Source organism: Ambystoma mexicanum, chromosome 3q, assembly GCF_040938575.1.
Source record: "Ambystoma mexicanum isolate Mex_15411 chromosome 3q, UKY_AmexF1_1, whole genome shotgun sequence".
Lineage (NCBI taxonomy): Eukaryota > Metazoa > Chordata > Amphibia > Caudata > Ambystomatidae > Ambystoma > Ambystoma mexicanum.
Genome location: NC_090926.1, coordinates 274,511,145 through 274,534,013, shown reverse-complemented (window position 1 = coordinate 274,534,013; position 22,869 = coordinate 274,511,145). Strand labels below are relative to the sequence as shown.

The window sequence follows — 22,869 nt, the reverse complement described above, 5'->3', positions numbered from 1 at the left end:
TTCAGTAATCCTTGCCATCAGGGTTCTATAGGGTGTTTCGGCATGTTCCCCTGGGTCTGGTTTGACAAATTACACTTCTGGGGAAGTGTCCAGCCCACCTGCCTCATGTAATGATCCCTGTAGGTCTTTCAACCTTCTCTCCTCAAAGGTAAAATCCTCTGAAAGAGGTGGTGTGGTCCTCTGCAACCTGAAGGGTCTTTCCTGGTCAGAATCCTCCTCTTCTTCATAGATTGAAGATAATCCAGGGTACTCTGACCTCGGAAATGGTGTAAAACCCATTTCTAAGGCAGAAGGAGCCAAACTCGTCATTATTGGGTGAGAAAACATCAATGTCGTTGACGCCGATGTGACAGGCTTCGAAGACGCTGAGAAAGGCGTCGAGAAAACTGGAAGAGGTCTCGAAGAACTCGAGAGGATCGGGATCCTACTCGAGGATGTCCACGACGTTCTCGGCGTTGTGCTGGAGGCTCTTGGTATAACCGTTGGTTGTGAAGTAGCCGTGGTTTTCTTTTTTATCGGCGTCGATGTCGGCGTCGACGATGGCGTCGATTCGATCGACCGTTGCCTCGAATAACCCTTCGACAACGGCGTCGATAGCGTCGATCCATGCGTAGAAGGGATCTTCGACGACGGCGAAGATGGTGCCTTCTTACCCGATGGCCCGTGGCGCTCTCGGGTGGACTCTTTCGCCGGGTGCAGCAACTCGCAGCGTTTCAATTTTTTGGGTTTTTCACCGAGGGTATCACCCTCAGCTGTCTTCGAGGGGGTCGAGGCCGCTTTTTTGAAGACGCTTAGCATTTTCTTCCTGGATTCCTCCCACTCAGCCTGAGAGCTGTGTTTTGTGGGGCAGGAGACCCTTTCTGGGGAAACAGAAGATGACGAGGAAGGGGATCTTCGACATCTCTTCTTTGAGTGTCTAGATCTTGACGAGTGGTGGGAGCTACTTCGAGACCTAGAATGGGAATGCTTTCGACGACGAGGAGACGAATGCCTCGACCGAAAAAAACTTTCGAGGAGGTTTTGACTGACTTACCTCTCTCAAGCTTCCCCTTGCGCTCCTTCAAGGCTTTCACCGTCATGGACATGCAGTCCTCACACTCCGAACAATGGTGCTCGACTCCCAAGCACCACATGCAGATCCTGTGAGGATCCGTTATCGACATTTTCTTTCCGCAGTCTCGACATTTTTTGAAGCCGGAACACAGAGTCGTCGGTTCGGATGAAGAAGCCATCGAGAACGAGTGTTTTATCGAGTAAATATAAGAGGTTTTATCTGACTGAAGTGAGCAACGATATTCCGAGGCCCCACGAAGCGTGGAAAAACGGAACTGAGCAACGGACGCCGCGCGTGGCTATTTATGGGCAATGTGACGTCGGCGCTGATGCGGTGGCTGTCGAGGGACATCGACTCGGCGGACGTCGACGCGCAGCGCCCTCTACAGAGAAAAAATTTCCAAGGCCAGCAAGCTGGAGACGAATTATCAAAGAAAAGGAATACATCGGAGGACACAATCCCTTCGAAGAACAAGTTCTAAGCAGACAAGCATGGAAGAAAATATACCGACTGGGAAGTTGGTTCCAAAGTATGGCTCTCCACCAAATATCTTCCCCACTAGATCCGCCTCTCAAAACTGTCACCTAGGTATTTGGGTCCTTTTGAAGTGATTGCCAAGATCAATCTGGTGGGCTTCAAACTTCATCTGCCAAGGAAATGGAAAGCTGATAAATCCAGTTCTCCATTCTTCTCTTTTGAGACCCTGCCAGACGAATATGAAGTCTAAGATCTGTGACTTTCATTACCACTGAGGATCCTTACAGTACCTAGTGCATTGGAAAGGATATTCTGTTTCCGAAAGGTCTTGGGAACCAGTGTCTCGCATACAAGCCCCTCTTTTACTTCAGAGATTTTATTTGTCTCATCCCTGGAAACCAGGATTCCCCCGAATAAGAAGGGGACATAGTGTGCGGAGACATCTTTTCCGACAACCAATAGTATTGGTTTATTCTTTTCCAATATGGCGCTCTGCACGTCCTTCTCGCTTCCAGTGGACACATTGCAATCCTTCGACCTGCTTTGGGTAGGATGCTAGTTTCTCTTCTGCTCTTTGCCTCCAATGGCCTTGCCCCCCTTTGTTTTTCCCCTCCTGCCGCATGATGCTGCCAACTTCTTTGCCGGTCCAGCCTGCTGTTTCCCCCCATTGCGGTTTTACTTTCAGACTTGGCAGTTACTTTTCACTGCACTCCGCATTGCTGCTTTACTGAGCCGCATTCTTGCGACAACTTTCTTTGCCTGCAGCGTCTACTCTAAGCCTTACTCTCTCCTGTGGTCTTAGCCTTGTATTTTACACTCAAGTCTTCCCTCTTCATCACACTGCTAATCCTTTGGAAGCATCATACAAGACAGTCCTGCCAGGATCTATTTGCATAAACATCTATTTATTGGGGAGTTTGATGCCATTTCTTGGCTTTCCCCCCAGAAGGCTGTTCATTCAGTGGTCCATTCTGCCTAGCCTTGTATTCCATTAGGCAGGCATTGTGGCCTCTGATAAGGATAGACCATTTCCCTTTGAAAGGCGACAGTCCTCTAAAGGCAGAAAAGGAACACAAGGAAGGTCTCCATCAGATTGAATAGCAGGGTGACTTGGAGAGAGAAAGGAGTTTGGACTGGGAGAAGATGTGGGTGTAGTGTAGAGCAGTAGAGTGGGCAGAGGAGAGTAGCAGAACAGATAGGGGACAGTAGTGGCAGAGAGGGGAGGAGAGTAGGAGTAGCAAGGAGAATATCTGAAGGCCAGTGACCGGGAGAATGGAAGGAAGAAAGGGGAGAGAGTAGAAAGCATGGAAAGAAGGCTAGAAAAGCGGGTGATGAGTACAAGAGTGTGCAAAGACAGGACCAAGTAAGACCTGGGTGATGGTAAGGCACCTCTTGATAACATTCTTATTGGGGAACCCAGGTTAGGATTCACCTATATTGTACATAGAGGAAGCAAGATGGATATGGATATGGATATTTCACTTTAGGCCCTCACCGCCAGGGAGTTAGTGAGTAGACAGTAGGGGTTACCGATTTGTAATGAACATCTTGGGGTGTAGGTACTCCTGTGTAAGGGAGGGGACCGCCCAGGGGAGTCAAGAGATGGAAGGGCAATATGTAGCCCCTTCTTCTCAATCATTTAAATAAAATGCTCGTACTGTCTTTAAGAGTAGGTGTGTTCTTGAGACCACCTTTAACACGTTGTTCGGGGCAGTCCAGGTATAGACTTATAAATAGAAGCAGGAATATGAAGACAGATCTGTGTTACATAGAGAGTTGCTCTAACTCTCTGCTGATCAAGCATTTCTCCAAGCAGAGCGCTGGGGGAAGATCTCTTTCGAGAGTTTGCTCCCTCCTAACGAACAGTTTCCCTTTGTCTTGAACCGGACCACTTCAAGTTCTGCAAACTACTCAAGACATTTCTCTTCTCCTCCTCCTCGCGATCCCCTCCCGTGTTAACCATCCCCTCTGTTGCTGAGATTGGCGGCCTGGTCCTTCAACAGTCCAATAGGGTACTAGCCTTCTGCCCAATCGCCTCCAACACCCCCCTCTGCAATGCCCTCTGGGCCCACACCCGCCTGTCAGGTGGTTTGCCTCTGCCCTGCACTTACCTGTTAGGCAGTAGACCTACCTCTTCGCCTGGGATGTCTCAGCTCATGCACTTACCTGTTGTCTCCCCAATGGGCACCTATGGCACTTACTCGCTTAGGGGACCCTAATAGCACTTACCCCCAAACCCATCCCCCCTTTTCCTTTTCACAGCACTTGCATACTCCTAATATCACAAGGCCTAGTAGGACCAATGTTCATTTCTATTTATTCATTGTTTATTTGCTCCCTTGTTCACTTCCCCTTGTGCTACCTTGAAACACTGTGTTGTTGTACAAGAGCCTTATAAATATCCAATAAATAAAACAAAACCAGGACATGGGAATGGAAGTTGAAGACACTGAATTAAGACCCAAATTGGTCTTTACCCCCACCGAGAACCAAACCCCTAAGCTACTTACACTTTTTAGAAATGTGTCTTAAATCAAATTCATCAACTACAGGGAGTTCACAAACCTTCGTGGCACAACCTCACCAACATAGAGAGGGCATCGGTCAAGTTCCTTAGTTCAAATAAGGACATTGTCATCAATTCCGCTGACAAGGGCGATGGGATCGTTGTTCAGAGCCAAGACCAATACCAACATATGGTCCACAAACTGCTACAGTACGCCCAGCATTATAAAGAAATTACAGGGTGACCCCAAAGCAACACCTAAACAAGAGATCATGGAAACAACTATGCCCGGCCTCGAAAGGGACTGGATCACGAAGAAGGAATTGGATTTCTTGAACAATCTTGATACCTACCATGTATGAACTCCCGAACAGTCAGAAGGCCCAAACCACACCGCCCAATCATTTTGCGATGCGGATCAATTCTGCAGCCAATTAGGAAGTTTGTCAATCAGTTCCTCCAACCAGTGAGCATTAGATGCCAATCATACCTGTGGGACACAATGGCAGCCATACAATGCTTTAAGGACGAAAGCTTCGGTCCAGCAACAGAATATCTTGTCATATTAGACATAAAAGCATTGAATACAAATATTCCTCAATAGGAGGCCATAAACTGCATTAGGGAAGCTCTTATCACACACAACTTGTAACAAGGAGTACCAGATGAATACATTGTGGACCTCATAACTATAGCGCTCACTCGCAACTATTTCTGTTTTGACAGGGTCCTTTACAAACAGATATGTGGAACTGTGATGGGCGCAGCATTCGTGCCAAGTATGGCGAATATTTACATGGCGTGGTACGAGGAGCTTCACATTTTCTCTCGGGATGCACCATATGCCACGAACATACACAAGTGGCAGAGGTACATTGATGATGTGATCCTGATCTGGACTAGCGCCAGAGGTGCCTTGTCTGACTTCTTACTCTGGTTGAATGGGAAGAGCACCCATATTCAGTTCACTGCAACAGTGAGCAATAATGAGATCAACTTTTTGGACCTAGTCATCAGTCACTATCTAGAGAAATTAACCTGTACCCTCTACAGGAAGGCAACTGACCGCAACACTCTGCTGCATTACAGCAGCTACCACCCGTTACATCTCAATCAGAGTTTGCCCTATAGTCAATACCTAAGGGTTCAGAGAAACTGTTCCAATCTAGGATTTTGACGACCTTGACGACCAACTTGGTGCCCGTTTACAGGCACAGGGATACCCGAAATAACTGGTATCTCACTCCTGTAAGGGGCGAGGTACACCCCGCAAAACCTTACTGGGACCAAGGGATCGAAATCGGGTGGACGACAGAATGACCTACGTTACCACCTATTGTCTAGACACATCAAACCTTTGGAAAATTATGAAAACATTCTGGCCACTGGTTAGGTTGGTACTACCATCGGAACCACTTCCGAGAATGGCTTTGAGAAGGCAAAAAAAACTGACGGGAACATCTAGTGCACTCTCCATTTATCAAGAAACCAGTTTATGGAACCTCCGCCCAGTGGTGGGCCACCACCCTTGTGGCAACTGCATGGCGTGCCGATACACTCAGAAGATTAGCAAGTTCCACTTTGAAGAGAGAATGTGGAAACGCTGAAAGGTCTCCAACTGCAAGACCTTGCACGTTATATATTGCATACAATGCTCCTGCGGCATGAACTACGTGGGAAAAACATGCAGACCGGTCCATCAGAGGATCTTAGTACATAAGTCTCGAAACAGGTGCCGGAAACTGGATGCCCCATTGCTATCACATGTTCTGTAGCTGCAAAAAATACATGAAGATATTCTGTTTTGGGTGTTAGATAAAGTGAACACTGTGAGAAACCAGGTGGTGTTTTGCCCGCTAGTCCCCGGGGATCTGTCATCCAGGTGGCCAGTACACAGCCATCGCTTTTGGATTCAGTTCCTTTGGTTGGACCAGTGTGGGAGGATCACCTTGGTGAGGGGTCTTCAGAGAGTGGGAGCGGGAGACTGGATAGTGAGACGCTGTATCCATTTCCCTGTAACACCCTTTACCCCATCCTACCAGGTAGGATACTTAGGAACTCTGCCCCCCCCCCCCCCTTTTATAACGCAAACACTTTCACACGGACAGCCCGCTGAGGGAGAAAACAGACTAACACCGAGCAGTATACCTGGCATGTCCCAATACAATGGTCAGGCAAGGTCAGGCAATTACTGACCATCACGCTTCCCCAAACTGATAAAAGGCGGAGCACGAGAGCACACTCTGAGTGAGGCAAAGCACACAAGGAAAAAGCAGTTTCGCGACGGCAGCAGAACGAGAAGACGGCAAAACAGGAGGGGATCACAAGCCGGCAAATTCCCTTGACCTTTCTGATAAGGAACCATTACTTTCAAAAGCCCACAAGATTAGAAAGCGTAAGACCAGGAAACCAGGTTGAAGAATTATGTATTGTGTGTCAGAGATACGCGGCGCCCTCCTGCGTCACTAACCAAGGTGGGGAGAAGCAGCAGCCACTGTGGTACCATCCTTGTCTCCAAGAATAAAGCCGCGTCAGTGAAATCAACACAGCCGGTGAGTGGGGGAGACCAATACAAGACCGTTCTGTGTTGAAGCCAATTGTATGGTGAGCGCTGGAACAAACATAGTTAAAATGCATGTGATTAAAGACGCAAGTAAAGTTGAACTGCTGATGAGTGATTGAACTTTAAAAGAAAGATACGATACCTTTGACAGAGCGGTCCGGAGTTGTAGTTTCACATAAACTAAATGGGCATAGGGGTTTGGTGGGTTGTGGAAAAAGGGGGATACCATGTCTCACCATTGGGTGTTTCCTGCCTACTCCCCGAGGACCTCCTTCCCGGTCGATCCTCCCTCGCTTGTCCACCCCCTCTCCCAGGGTCAGGATCCAAAAGTGATGGCCTTTCCCTGGCCACCGGAGTATGGGATCCCCGGGGACCAGGTTGTGAAACACCCTTTGGTTTTTCACATACCCTTCCCCTATGTGATGTGTACGACTCTGTTTCACAAGGGAACCGAGAAAGGAAATCCACATTGCCTTGATCCTTACCTTTCCGATGTTCCACTGTGAAACAGTATGGCTGCAAGTCCAGAGACCATTTCATAACATGTGGGCTATATTCTTTTCGCTGACTTATCTAGACAAGGGGAGAATGATCGGACACTAGAATTAATTTTCTTGACCAGGGGATAATATTTAGGGTAAAGGATGGCCCACTTGATGGCTAACGCTTCTAACTTAACACTGAATGGTTTCCGACTCTGGGGAATAACTTATGAATGGCAAATAATATAGGGTGTTCTAGGGCAACGTGAACTTGGGACAATACCGCCCCAAACCCAGTCAGAGAGACGTCAGTCTTAAGTATAGTCTTTTGAAAAGTCCGCCACTTTCAGTATGGAATTCTGACAAAGTGTGCTTTAAATTATTATGACAGACTTCATTCTCATCAGTCCAACAAATCTTTTGCTGTTCAGTTTTTTTTAGCTTGTCAGTCAACCAAGATGGTTTTTCTGAGAAATTAGGGATAAATCTGCCATAATATCCAATTGAACCCAGAAATGCTCTATGGTCTTGTTCAGTCTTCGGTGTTGGTGTATTTAGAACAGCTTTTATTTTTTCTTGCTGAGGCTGTATATTACCAAATCCTACTAAAAAACCTAGATATTTTAAAGCTGATAGAGCTAATCTACATTTTCTTATGTTAGCTGCCAGCACGGCTTTTCGTAGGGCTCTGATAATGGTATAGAGATGATAATGATGGTCTACCCATGTTGGCCTATAAATAATATCATCATCAATATACACCACGCAGAAATCAGAATAGGGCTGCAAAATCCCATCCATTAGTCTTTGGAAAGTCGCCGGTGCACAGTGTAGAACAAAGGGTAGGATCTTGAATCGGAAAAGTCTTATCAGTGTTGAAAAGGCTGTTTTTTCTTTGGGCCATGCAAAGGAACCTGCCAGTATCCCTTAGTTAAATCGAATGTTCACAGGAAAACTGCATTTCCTAACTTATCTATCAGGTCATCTATATGAAGCATGGGATATGCATCAAAGGCTGAAATAGCATTGACTTGCCTAACATCTATACAAAATCTCAAGTTTGGTCTAGTTTGGTTTGGTCACCAGCACAATGGTAGATGACCAAGGACTTGAAGAAGGCTCAAGGACATTACCCCAGAGCATACTCTCCACTTTGACAATAATTATCTTTTTCCTTGCCTCTGGGAGTCTATAAGACTTTAAATGAACTACTTTCCCCGGTGGAGTGTGGGAGGGCTCTAGATTTCCTTTCCACTCTTTTAGAAAGTTGATGTGATAGATATGAGTCTTTTGGCACCTACCTGGTTGGGCTATTCTGTAGTTGCATGTTCCTACCTGCTCCAATACCTCATAAGGTCCATGCCACTTCGAGATTACTTTATTCTCTGAAGTTGGCAAGAGAACCAGAACATTTTGACCCTCTTAGATTTACTTATCATATGAAAGCTTCTGTTGGCTTTGAGCTTTCTCCATGTCGGTATGGACTAAAATATCTGACTAGCTTCATGTGTTCTCGTAACAGATTTGTGGCTTGAGACAGTGCTAGTGGGGTCTCCTCCATCTCTTCCCAAGTTTCCCTGAGCATGTCCAAGACATCTCTTGGCTCTCTGCCATACAATAGCTCAAAGGGTGAAAATCCGGTAGATGATCCAGGGGTTTTTCTTACAACAAACAAGGCGCATGGAATCATGCAATCCCAGTCTTTCCCGCCTTCATCAACACACTTTCTTAGAATGGTCTTCAGAGTCTTATTAAATCGTTACCAATCCATCTGTTTGAGGATGATAAACTGAGGTTCTTAACGTAGTGATGTTTAACTTCTCCTAGTGCTCCAGATAGGATTTTAGCATGAGAGTATCTTACCCCCACGTTTAAGAATTGGAGAGTAAATCCAATTTCAAGAGTAAAAATGAGTTTCCTCCTTCGCAAGAGAGTAAAAAGTGTCTGACAACTATCCAATTTGTGCATAAAATTAAAACTGTGTTTGAAAACATTAGTGACAAAGAACTTGTAGGTGCATTCTACCCAGTTTCATCTTCATTATACATGGACACCAAAACTCTGTTAAGAACTACTAGATATGCCAGCTAGTTGCATCATAAATCAGGTCCCCCACTCTACCAGCATCACTTCTCTTCTTCTCTGGCCTACTGTTGCCGCTTGGCACTACCTGATTGATAGCAACTCCATGTTATTGCTCCATTTCCCCTTCCCTTTGCTACTTGCTTTCCCCAGTCTCTCAATTTCTGATCTGCCTCTCGCCCTTAAGTGTTGCGATGCCATGTTTTGTGGTCTGTTGCTCTGTCACTCTGTCTTTCCCATCTGTGCTTTCTATTGTTGTAGTTTCCCTCCTATATCTTGCTGTATCTGTCGATATAACTCCTCTTCCTCCCTCATGTAATTACTCTTGCTATATCTGTTTTTTCATTTTCTCTGTTGTGGTGGCTACTCCTTTTGATACACGTTCACACACTGCCTCTTATGTTATTGGCCTGAACAGGATCTAGGTAGGGAAATAGACGAGGAAGTGTAGCGAAGGATATGCAAATGTACTTTTCAGGTAACTATAGCAGCTCAGTACAAACTACACGCCATTAAGTTATTGCATAGGTGGTCATACGACCCTTACAGATTGTCGAAAATATTTCAGACTACAAGCCCTTTGTGCTGACATCAATGTGGGGAAAGGGCCACTTATTGGCACATGTGGTGGAACTGTCCTCGTGTTCAAGTGTATTGGAATGAGGTCCTTGGCTGGATCAAGCAGGTAGGCAGGATTTCCCGTGAGCTTACACTTCTTCTGATACTGTTTGCCATGGAAGAATGTGATGGTGAAACGAGGAGAATGAATGGAATTGTGGCCGCACGAGCCAGCTTGGTAATTAAATGGAAAGCGAATCTGGTCCCGAGCAAGAGAGAATGGGTCTGTGTTGCCACAAACATCTGCACGATGGAAAGAATTACCGCCGCCCTTCACGGGAAAGCGGCTCAAAACGATATGATGTGGAATGACTTTGTGAATGAGTACATACCTAACTCTACTCGAGGGTCGATGTAGAGGGAATGACAAATCTGCTTTCACTCACTGTAATATTGTTCGCTCCACAAAATGTGTGCACCTGGGAGTTGTGGAAGAGAGGTGGCTATCAGCCTTGTGACCGATTGGTCTGGACTATGTATTATGGTGACAAGGAACGTGGACCTCATACGACGCTAAGATAAACTCAAGCAATATGTGGACAAAATGAAGAAATTGTGTTCGGGAGGGGCGGGAGAGAGGGTGGAAGGAGAAGTTGAAGTTAAGTTAAGGCTGTAATGCGTTTGGTAGGAAAAAGAGAGGAAACATGATAATGGGTTAGGACATGTTCCAAATGACGCCTGTATGCAACTTTATATGTTTTACAAACTCAATCAAATGAAATTAAAAAAAAAATACTAAAAATATTGAATCACTTTTGATGTGATTTGGTGTTATGGTTTTCGTTAATATCACATCAATACTTGTTTTGCTTTCTTAATAACCTTTTCATTTTCTAATGAATCTTTCCCAAAAGATCCATTCGGGGGTAGTGGGGGGTGGGAGGGAGGCGGACCTGTGACACACTTTCTTTTTATTTTTTATTATGTGATATGGTTTACAAAACCTTACACATTATCACTCCATAATGCATAGTCATATCGTTATTAATCCAGTTGTTAAAATATTACATTAAAAAACAAATAAGTACACAATTGATGAATATTCATACAATACAAGAAGTCTGTTATAAACATTAGTCCATTGTGTGCCATTTCCACAACCCATAATAACCACATAGCACCAATAACCATAAGAACTAATTACACAACAACTAGACCCTCACAACTGTTGCATCCTTTAATTTCCAAATATAAACAATTTCCCCAGGATTACAAAGATTGGCTTGATAAAATAAAATAATGCAATTATAACAGACTTATGATTGTCCGTAAACAGCTGCCACAACCTATCAGCTTGGTCATTCCACTGATCTTGGATCGCGTCAACTTTCTTTGGGAAAGGCCGAGATGAAAGACGGCTGGATGTTCTGGAGCCAAGTTTTTAACTAATAAAGAGGTTAAAGAAGTTATGCTGGTGTTGTCTTAATTGTTCAAGTACTGCATGAAGGAGAGTGCTCCTCAACGCCTGGCGGCAAGTCAGTCTTTTGGAAAATATATATATATAAATATACACACACACACTCACTACACACCTATTTCTGTACATAATGTGCATTTGCATATTATGCGTCGACAGCTTTATATCTGGACATTGGGGAATGTGAAAAACAATGTAAATGATTGCGCATTAATGCATGTATTATGTCCGTTCTTACTCAATGTATATTATTTTAAATGTTCTGGGATTTATCTGGTTAAATGGAATGAGGAGTATCCAATAGAATGAGGATGCCTCAAGAAAGCCCTGTTCTGTGGTTAGGCAGCCGGCGAGAACACGGTTATGGCGGTTACATGACACTTGAATTTTTAATGGATTGAATAATAAAATGTTTAAGCCCTAGCTTTCCGGGAGTGTACATCTTTCTTTTTTATGCCATTGTTGGTTCCCAGACGCAGGAAGCAGTCGCTGTTCCCTTTTGTTAGGTGCTGCTGGAACTGTTGGATTAAGTACTCCCATCTTATCTTTTGGTGCAGTTACCATTACCAAGTCTTACAAGACAGCTACTTAAACCTTTCTATCACTACGCGGAAAACACAATCTGTAAAAGCAAAGTCCCTGTAGAATAGGCAAATGACCTCTTTACAAATCAGACCGAACAACTCCATTCTCAGCATAAATATTCAATTCTCTCAATTTGTTTTGCTGTGTTCTGGCATTCACTCACTGTCTGGGTGGAGACTGAAGAACAGCATCCCTTGTCATGATTTGTCTCTGGAGCAATTGCAGGAAAGAAGTTGGAAGCCTGTTACATTCTTTACTTCATCTTGACAATTAGTCACCACAAGTTAATTATGGATAGAGAAGGTAGAAGTCAGAACCTAATCAGTCATGCTGACAGGATTCTGTGAGTTCAGTTTTATAGCGATGTGAGGTTGTTCTATACAAATAGAATGCAACAAAGCACAACATCTTAAGTCTTGTAATGTAATGCACTACAAATCAATGTCATATTTAGGACATTCCATATCCCACATTTGCCAATGTAGAGCACTGGAGAGCTTTGCGTCGTGCTTTATTTTCAGATTAAGGATGGCAGGTGTCAACACTTGCAATCCTTGCACTGTAAACTTCTGTTTGACAGGTATGTTGGAGGTCTGCATTGCAGAATGAAGACTGTCATGATGTGGATTTGAGGCACGACTAACTTCCCACGTATAAAATATCATCTGAGCAAACGGACAATTCTTTTTGTTTATTCAGGGAGGTTTGGGGCCTCCCATGGGGACCCTTCCTGCTTAGTAAATATGAATCTATCCGGAGGATCTGTGTGTGTTGGTGCTCCGCACGTTTCTGTATCGTGATGTCTGAAATTATGTTGCAATTCTACCTCATTCTTCTTTCATTAACATTTCTTCCTGAAAAATACTATCCCTGAAACTGCATTCTTATCCATGTCAATAGCTTTTCTTCTGTAACATCTATATATGCAGGGCATTAATAATACAAGAGTAGATGGGTAAAGAAAAAAAAATGTGGGTTACAAACAGGTGTTCGGTCACTTTGCTCACTGTGCTCCCTCTTCGGAAGCCAGAAACCTTGGAATCATCTTCGAATCCTCTCTCTCCTTCCTCCCTCATACTCAGGTTATTGCCAAGAAGTCCCACTTTCAGCTTTTCCTTCTGAAAGGAATTCTACCTCTCCTCACCTTCCCCAGAGACTCAACGTCACCCGGGCTCTCTCTAGATTGGACTATTGCAAAAGTCTCCTCAATCTACCTTCGTCCACTCTGAGACCTCTCCGTCTAATACAAAATAGGGCAGCAAGACTTATCCTTGGCCTCAAGCTCAGGGGCAGCATCTCTCTTGCCCTATAAAGTCGTCAAGGCTGTCTGGGGCCAGGGACCACTCTATCTGCAGCTCTCTATGGCCAAATACTCCCCCTATAGACACCTGCATTCCTCTGGCACCAACTCCTTGCATGTGAAGCGGTTTGTGAAACAGAGAGCAGGTGGTCAGTCTCTTTCCTCAGCGGGCTCCCTTCTTTGGAACAACCTCACCCTCCCTCTTCGTCTTTAGTAGGACCTCCTTAAGTTCCGGAAAAGCCTAAAGACCTTCCTCTTTACCTCTTCCTTCACTCCGTCTCTCCCCTGCTAATTGCACAGTAGCTTGACTGGTGTGCAGGGCCCTTATGTATCCTTGGGGCCCTGACCGCCCACATCTTTCATCCCAGCTGCTGTCTATCCCCTGCATTTGCCTCGGCTCACTGTCCACCACTGGAGGTTGTGCTTACCTTTCTTCATAGCACATCTCCTGCTGCTATCCATGAGCACCACAGCACCTATCCCATACCCCTTCCCCCCCCCATGTACTTGTACATGCTGAACACTCACAAGGCATAGTAAGTTTGGCTTCCCCTCCCCATTGTCTCTTCTTCTTTGTTGTATTTAATTATGTATGCTGTAATTACTTTGTCTATCCTCCCCTGTCCCCTCCCTGTTGCCCTGACGGTGCTTTGAAACAGTATTTGCTTCTATATAAGCGCCTAACAAGTGAACAACAAATCAAAAGTAGGGAAACCCTTTGCACCATTACCTAGCTCCTAGGGCAGCCACCAATCACTGTGAGGTCCTTGGAGGTTAATCACAAGAAGGAATCAAACATATATATGTGTACAATGTACATTAGAATAGTGACATAGGTACAAATTAGGCTTTCAGGACACCATCAGGTAACATATTTGAAAGAAAGCTAGTAATGCAAAGTTATTTCATTCACGTCTAGGTATCCTAGAGTTATCAACTAGACAGAATTTTGTAGCATATTACAGATGGAGGTCAAAATCCAGTCTGTGACTTCAGGTGTGGCTAGGATAGAGAAGAGCTGCATATCCAGAATAAGGAGGCTGAAGGAAGGAAGGAGCACATCAGAAAAGCATGTTCATGAACTTGAGTGCGGTTATAACTGAGTGAAGTGAATGCAGTGGGGGAGAAATGGAGGGAGGAACTCACCATCCTTGGTCACTCTTGAATTTATATGCAGCAGCAAGAATGTGGCACAGAGCCCCACCCGATTTAAAATCCAGGAAACATTTAATCTGTAAAACAGGAGAGAGAGGGTCAACTGGGCAGAGACAGACCCCTCCCATACTGCGAGTATCCACCCTCACACCACTTCCTCCACCACTCACTAATCTTACCTACTTTTCACTCCTAACATCCAAAGTCATACCCAAACTCATTACACTCACCACTTCAGATGGTTGCCACCACTCCTAAGCTTCCCCCGTAATATCTCTTTTCACCCAATGAGTCATCCAAGTAACACACCCACAAGACACCCCACCCCACATGCAATTCCTACCTGTAGCACGAATCACCATATCTACCATCTCAATCAGTCGGACTGCACCACGTAAATAACTTCCTATCCCCTCATTACTAATCTCTTGTCCATACCGTCCAATATCCTTGCATACCCTTTGCCATGACTCACGTTTGCCTCAAATCATTTTAGCTGCATGTCCATTTTATCCACCAGACCACACACATCACTCCTCACCAAATGTCAAACAACGCACTTATTCTTCAACCACCACCATCCCAACTGTTCTTTCCACCTACCATACTCCTCAGATGACTTTGTGCACCACTGCTATCCATCCAGCTCAATCATTCACCTCACCCATCAAGCCATGATGCCAAAACGCTGCACCTACACACACATCCACTTAAAACCACAAACCCGTTCCACCTGCAAGAGCCACGGGCCACACCACGATATACCAATGCCACAACCCAAACTCCCAATAACCTCATCCTTTAATCAAACCATCCAACTCCCCAGACCACCTTACTCAACTACCATCTCCATGGGTAGCATTGAGACAAGCCAATCTTGCACCATTCTCTTCTTCATAAAAAGTGATGGTGGGCTGGTTGAAGGGAAAGCCACTGCACACCTAAATCAACAACATGTCCCTGCCAAACTGCATTGCTTTCCTAGTCTTTTTTTCTTATTTTTTAATACATTTTATTATCAGTCAACAATGCAACATCTATACATACGTAACAGGTTAAGCAACTGAAAACAGGATGTTTAGCATCAGACAAACCTAAAGCTGGATGGATGTTAATGGTAGGCTACTTTTATAGTGGTAGTAGGGGAGCAAATCATCAGTCAAGGTAATTCTCGAAGCAATGTTCAAAGTGGGATTCCCTTAATCGCAAGCCCCAGGAGATCCACTCAAAGGCAAGTTTAGTCATCTCGGTTTGCTTGATATATAGAGCCCCAGGATCTGTCAACGTTTTCCAGGATATTCAAGATTACTGGGGTGCCTGAGGTAGGGTAAAATACCAACAGTAGCATGCCATCAGAAAATTGGAAAGTTGTATTCTCAGTCCCCCAACCATCACGCCAGTGTATTCTGTTGCTTCTCTTAAAGCTAAACGAAATACCGGAGAGGTGGGCACCACAATGTTTACTCGCTTCTATTCAATGTCTGCTTCTCTAAGTTAATTTTTTGACCTGGAGCTGCCAGTTTCAACTGGTCCTATAGCACAAGGACCTCCATAAACCACATGCAAAAGAAAACAAGGCAACTTTGCCTTATTATAACTGGCGCTTCTCAGTTGGCCCTTAGAGAGGGCTGCAAATTCCCAAAATATTTAAATCCAACGTTCTCATAAATTCAAATCAAAGCTTCAAATCAAAGCATCAGTTAGATGCATGCAATTTTGGCCAGGAATGTTTTATTCACATTCCTGTTTTTATAATTAAATTTATTCTGAATGTGATCTGTTGGGCAATCATATTTTGCGATCAATATACATTATCCAATGCATTTCGGTGTAAACCTTCATCAGGGCTGTATATAGGCTCTTGATTACATCATCAAGTTACAGTCATACATATGTTAATACAAGTTCATTGAATAATTTATATACAATACATAATCAAATTCACACATACCATTTTGTTTGTCCCACGAATATTCAATTGGTACGCCAGAAAAAATAAATTAAAAGAACAAGTTACTTTCTTACCTGGTAACGTTCTTTCGATGGGATGGTCCGACAACGTATTCCATATCTATGACATGTAATCACCACAGCTGTGCTGCTTCGGAAACTTTTTTTGGCGTCTGCGTCCTGCGTCGATGACGTCGATGCGCCGTCGTCGAGGACCTCCTCCGACGTCCGACGTCATCCGATGTGATAAGTAGGACGCACGACGCCCGTAGCCTCAGTTGTAGTTTTTTCCCCCAGAACGTGTGACACTAGCCAACTGCCAGTCAGACACAAAGCCTTGCGGAACGTAAGCTGCAATCGCAAAGAAATTCTGCAGCGGGGAAGGCAGGGCGGGAGCGATATGGAATACGTCGTCGGACCATCCCATCGAAAGAACGTTACCAGGTAAGAAAGTAACTTGTTCTTCGAGGGGATTGGGTCCTCCGACGTATTCCATATCTATGACAGACTCCCAAAGCAGTACCAGGGCAAGGAGGAGGGAAAGAATTTAGAATCAAAATTTAGAATAGCCAATCAAATAGCAGAGCAAAGGACCGCCTTGCCAAAGGCCAGATCCTGTGCTCGGATGGAATCGAGGGAATAGTAACGTACAAATGTATGTATTGAAGCCCAGGTGGCTGCATCACAGATGTTGCGAATAGGAACACCCCTCTGCAGTGCAGTAGATGCAGCCATACCCCTGGTAGAATGGGCCTGCAAGCCAGCCGGTGGGTCCTTACCCGCCAAGCGGTAGCACTCTGAGATGGCCAAAATAATCCAGCGAGACAAAGTCTGTTTCGTCACAGCTTGCCCTAAACGCTTTCCAGCGTAACCAATAAAGAGTTGATCGTCCACTCTGACCCGGGACATACGTGAAACATAAAAGCTTAAAGCTCTCCTAGGATCAAGCCTATGGAGCCTCTCCTCTTCCTTACCAGGATGCGGAGGAGGATAGAATGCCGGAATAACAACCTTCTGGGCCAAATGAAATTCCGTCACTACCTTCGGAAGAAAAGAAGGACGAACTCTAAGGACAACCCTGTCCTTGTGAAATACAGTGAAGGGTGGCTTAACTGAAAGTGCCTGTAACTCACTCACTCTGCGAGCGGAAGTAACCGCAACCAAAAACACAGTTTTCAGAGTTAACAGCCTCAAAGGGCAAGAATGTAAAGGCTCAAACGGAGCACCCATAAGAAACTTAAGAACAAGGTTTAAATCCCAACCGGGCACCAGGAACGGTGACGGAGGGAACACATTAGTGAGCCCTTTCAGAAACTGTGAAATTAAAGGGATTTTAAAGTAAGAACACTCTTCAGACGAGCGCTTAAAGATGGACAGCGCCGCCAGGTAACCTTTAATGGTACCCACTTGCAAGCCCCTGTGGGCCGAAGAAAGTAAAATGGACAGAACCATGGGGATGTCACATGCAAAAGGATCCACATTCTGAACTCGGCACCAGTCGCAGAACTTACGCCAACGGCAACGGTACAGAGACTTTGTTGCTGGCCTTCGGGCCGAAAGCAACACCTCCATCACATCTTCCGGGAGGTCCCAATCCTTATACCTCAACCTTTCAGAAGCCAAGCGTGAAGGTTGAGGGATCTGACCTCTGGATGGAGAACCTGACCCCTCTCCCGTGAGAGCAGATCGTCTCGGTAGGGAAGACGACGCGGAGGGCAGATGGACAAGTCGAGAAGGTCCGGGTACCACGTCCTCAGAGCCCACGCCGGAGCAATGAGGATCATCCAGGAACCGAACTTCCGTAACCTCCGCAGCACTTGCGGGATGACGGGGACTGGAGGAAACGCGTACAGCAGCGGGAACGACCACTCCACCACGAACGCGTCTCCTAAGGCTCCTTTTGGAGGAAATTCCCGCGAGCAAAACCTTTCGCACTTCCGGTTGACACTGGAGGCGAAGAGATCCACTTGAGGGGTCCCCCAAAGGACGAAGATCTCCAGGAGAATCTCCTGAGCCAACTCCCACTCGTGAGAGATCGTGCTCTGCCTGCTCAGAGCGTCCGCCGTCACGTTTTCGTCTCCGGCCAGATGAACTGCCGAGATCGAAACTTTCTGCTGGATGGCCCAGAACTCGAGCTGCATCGCCTCCCTGCACAGAGGAAGTGACCCTGCCCCCCCCCTTTTTATTGAGGTAGTGCATGGCCACTGTGTTGTCCGTCAGGATCAGGCACTCTTTCCTCGCACAGTCGGCAGAAAAGCCTTCAGGGCTAGCCTGACGGCCCTCAGCTCCAACAGATTGATATGGAGTCTGAACTCCGACGGAGACCAACGACCGCTGACTGTCAGCTCGTTGGCATGAGCTCCCCAAACCGTGAGGGATGCACCCGTCACGATCGTCACCTCCGGCCAGGGAAGCCAAAATGGAGCCCCCTTCATCAAGTTGCCTTCGACGGCCCACCACAGAAGGTCCCGGGCGACCGAGGGCGGCACCTGAACCAGGTCCGACATCCTGCCGGAGGACTGCGACCATTGTGTCTTGAGCGCCCACTGCAAAGATCTCATCCGCAGGCGAGCCTCTGGCACCAGAAGAATGCAGGATGCCATGAGGCCGAGCAACCTCAAGAACTCGAACGCTGGGAGCGTCTGGGCAAGCTGAAACTTGTGCACCATCTGCTGAATGTGAAGAGCCCTCACCTGGGGAGGAAAACACTGCCCCAGGGAAGTGTCGAGCACTGCTCCAATGTACTGGAGCCGCTGTGTTGGTGTCAAATGGGACTTCTTTAAATTGAGGGAGAAGCCCAGCCTGTGAAGGGAGTGGCAGGTGACGGACAGATGATCCAGGACTTGCTCGGGAGAGCTCCCCCTGATCAACCAATCGTCCAGGTAGGGGTAGACGTGAATCCCCCCTTGCCTGAGATGCGCTGCCACCACCACCATGAGCTTGGTGAAAACCCTCGGGGCGGAGGTCAATCCGAACGGCAGGACCCGAAAGAGTCGCCAAACGCGAACCTCAGGTACTTCTTGTGCTTGGGATGGATCGGCACATGGAAGTAAGCATCCTTGAGGTCGAGTGACACCAACCAGTCCTGAAGCTGAAGGGCCTGGAGGACTTGAGAGAGAGTAACCATCTTGAACTTGTCCTTCCTGAGGAGTTTGTTCAAACCGCGCAAGTCCATGATGGGTCTCAATCCCCCGTCTTTCTTCGAAATCAAAAAATAAGGGGAATACCATCCCTTGTTCCTCTTCGCTACAGGCACCAGTTCTATGGCGCCTTTCTCCAGCAGGGCTTGAATTTCCTGTGCAAGGAGCGGATCCGGACTCTGCAAAGAGAGGTTCCCCGGTGGATTGTCGCGAGGCCTGTGCCGAAAGGGAAGACAGTAGCCGTGGGTTATGATCTCCAGAACCCACACATCTGAAGTAATGGCTTGCCACTCTACAAGATGCTGCGCCAGCCTTCCCACAACCGGCGAACCATGGGACATGGCCTCATGACTGAGTGGGAGCGGTCGCGGCGTTACCTGAGGGCAAAGAGGCAACTGCCCAAGCGGCCTTGGCACCACGGGTACCCTGTCGTCCACCTCTGGTACCCCTGCGTTGGCCTCTTTGACTGCCAGCTCCTCTTGCTTTACTGAAGGACGAGTAATAGCGAAAGGAACCACCCCTCCACTGCTGTCCCCTAGGACGAAAAGGCAGAGGTTGGCGAACTGCAGCGCCCAATGACTTCGCTGCAGCTTTCGAGGTCTGCAACCTCTCAAGGCTCTCGTCAGCCTTGCTGCCAAAACGGTGTTCACCGTCAAAGGGCATGTTGAGGAGCCGAGACTGCACATCAGGAGCAAACCCCGACTTCCGCAACCACGCAAACCTGCGTATCATGGTGCTCGCCGCCATGGACCTACGGACGCATTCAGCTAAGTCCAAACCCGACTGAACAGACACACACATGGCATCCTTACCATCCTGGACCATAGCAAGGAAACCATCCCGTTCGTCCCCTTCGGGAATATGTTCAGCCGCTAACGCAACACAGTTCCACAGAGTGTGTGTGGAACGAGACAAGGCACAAATGGAGTTGGCCTGTGAGAGACGGGCCTCAACGACCGGTGGGGGGTGTCTGTACTTCCGCTCCCTATATGGTGGAGGAGAGGCACAGGAGACCCCAGCCAAGATTCTCTATTCGGTAGCAATGGTCGAGCAATCAAGGCCTAGCTTCTCAGGAGGTGATGCAGGCTGGTTCTTAAGTACAGTGTATCCCCCAAGCCCCCACAAAGGAATATCCACACTCTGTATTGGTTAGAACACAGTCTTTATATAATCAAAAGTTAAGGTTATGTACATTTATCATGATAACTCACTTTGTACTCTGGCAAAATCTACAATGACAAATATTTACAATCCTAAAGTGGTACCACCCTAGATCTCATTGAAGTGCATGAACAATACTGTACAATATCACACAGACCAATAGAGTGAAACCAGCAATAGAGAGAGGAGAGAAAATAAGATGGTTGAGCAATAGGCAGAATACTGACCCCTACCACTAGGCACAGTTCTGTGTGGAGATCCCCCCCCACCTGGGCAACCTGTAAAGAAAGATATAGTACCAGGCCAGTCCATATATTGCTCTGCAAGTCTTATTCTCTCCTATAATGTTTTTACCCCCCCAATGCACCTGGTGGAGTCGAGCTCCTCGAAGAGGCGTCGACAAATGTCGAGGAACTCGCTGTTCGGCGACGGGGAATCGACGGCCCTTCTTGAATGCCTTCCCCTTCAAGCGGGAGGCACGGGGCGTCGAACGTCCGTCGACAAACAAAGTAGAACGATGTCGAAGAGGCGGCAGCTTCGTCCGAGCGGTGCTCGTCGGCGTCGGGGCGTCGGCGTCCTGCAAGGCGGAGGTGTGCGGGGCACCTCGATGACAATAGTTCTGGACCGCAAAGATTGTAGAGACGGGAGCCCAGCAAGGGCGTCGAGTCGTCCGAGTCTTTGAGGTCGTCGGGTGGCGGGAAACCCACCGGCAGGTTTCTCCTCGGCGCGTTGGTCGTCCTCGACTTTCTCCGGCAGGATAAGAGGTCGACGAAGCGGTCGAGAGAGTCCTTCGATTGAATATTCTTAGGCAAAGGAGCGGACGGCTCCGGTCGTCGGCGGCACGGCGTCAAGTGGTTCCCACGGCTGGGCAACACAACTTCGACGGGCCTCCAGCGGTTACACAAACCTGCGAACCCTGGTCGACGGCAATGGACTTCGACGGCGTCGATGTCCGGGTGCTTCACTTCGATCTCCTCGGCGGTCCCGTCTCGGGTCGACAGCCTTTCGAGGGTCTGTCTTCCAGGGCGCTTCGGCGAAGATGGAGCGGTGCTCGATGGTCCCTCGGAGCACGGGAAGAGGGCGCCTTACCAGGTCCTCTCTCGGGTCAGCCCTCGACGATCTCGTCAGCCTTCAGATCGGTCGAAGCAAATGCCACAGCAAGTCTTCTTCTTCCAGCTGGACGTCGAGGATCAGCAGTTCCAGTTACTCGTAGAGTGGAGACTCAGCTCCCTGGCTGCTTCAGGAGCACAATGGTCGCTTCTCAACCAAAGGTCCCTTCTGAACACTTTTCCAGTGGTGAGAGGTCCCCAGATATACAATCCTCTCTCTCATCCACGCTGCTGGCACACACTCAGCAGCCAATCATACTGCAGGGCATTCATGCAGTCAGTCAGCCAATCAGGCACACAGTGCATTCATGCCACACTCCTCCCTTCCAGACACTCACAACAAGAAATGTGGATTGGGACAAGTACCCAGCCATTCAACACTACACACTGCATTCAGGCCAGTTTCGGGCAGGGCTGTCTCAGTCTTTGTCTCTCATGCCAGAAACCAGACAACCACAACAAGAAGTGTATATTGGTCACACACTCCATTCACCCAGGTCCCACCCACAGGAGGTACCCACAACATACAGACACTGGGAAGGCTCCAGTCAGTCTAGCTGGGCCTTCACAACAATACCATACATGGAACTTCCACCCAACAGCCAGTCAGGGGGAAGGGACAGAGACAGGGCTTCCCAGGACTTTGGGAAAACAAGATAACAGGCCATAGAAAGCAAGAGGCCACAGGGGCCATCTTGTTTTCTATCAGGAATCAACTGATCCCAATGGCAGGGCCTGGGTATCCCAAAATGGAGGACACCCAGAGCACCTGTCAAATTCAGCATGGAGCTGCCACCAGCCCATACCCTGCTCTGTGGGCCACCCACAGGTGCCCAAAAACATACACTAGGGGCACAGGGTTGTACCCCTACCCATGGGTGCCATAAGGGTATCCCATGGGTCTGTTCACCAAACCAAAAGAGAGAGCTGCACTGCCAGGAGTCCCACATGGACTCCTGGGCAGAAAACACGACAGAACACACGGCAAAAACAGAAACAGGACAAGGATTCAGAGGCCCTGTCCCCCAGATGCATTTCCAGCATCACAGTCGCCCCCGCCCCAGACTGAGGTGGAGGGTGTCTAATCTCCCACGGGATAGACACCCTCATCCAGACGGTCAACATACCTTCTGGAAAGGCCATCTGCATTATCGTGACTCTTCCCTGGTCTGTGCTCTATGGTGAAGTCTAGCCCTTGCAGGCTAATGGACCACCTGAGCAATTTCGGGTTCTCACCCTTCATCTGCATAAGCCACTTCAGGGGCTTATG

The 22,869-nt window shown here is 47.3% G+C and overlaps 1 protein-coding gene across 2 annotated transcripts in view; it reads right to left on the bottom strand.

Moving 5' to 3' along the window:
- Positions 1-22,869, bottom strand: part of SMARCC2 (SWI/SNF related BAF chromatin remodeling complex subunit C2) — a 2,756,167-nt gene that overhangs the window by 2,466,310 nt on the left and 266,988 nt on the right. For both annotated transcript variants that reach the window (XM_069653753.1, XM_069653754.1), the window contains exon 3: positions 14,231-14,316. In XM_069653753.1, coding sequence (XP_069509854.1) covers positions 14,231-14,316 — 86 coding nt within the window. The remainder of the gene's footprint in view (positions 1-14,230; positions 14,317-22,869) is intronic.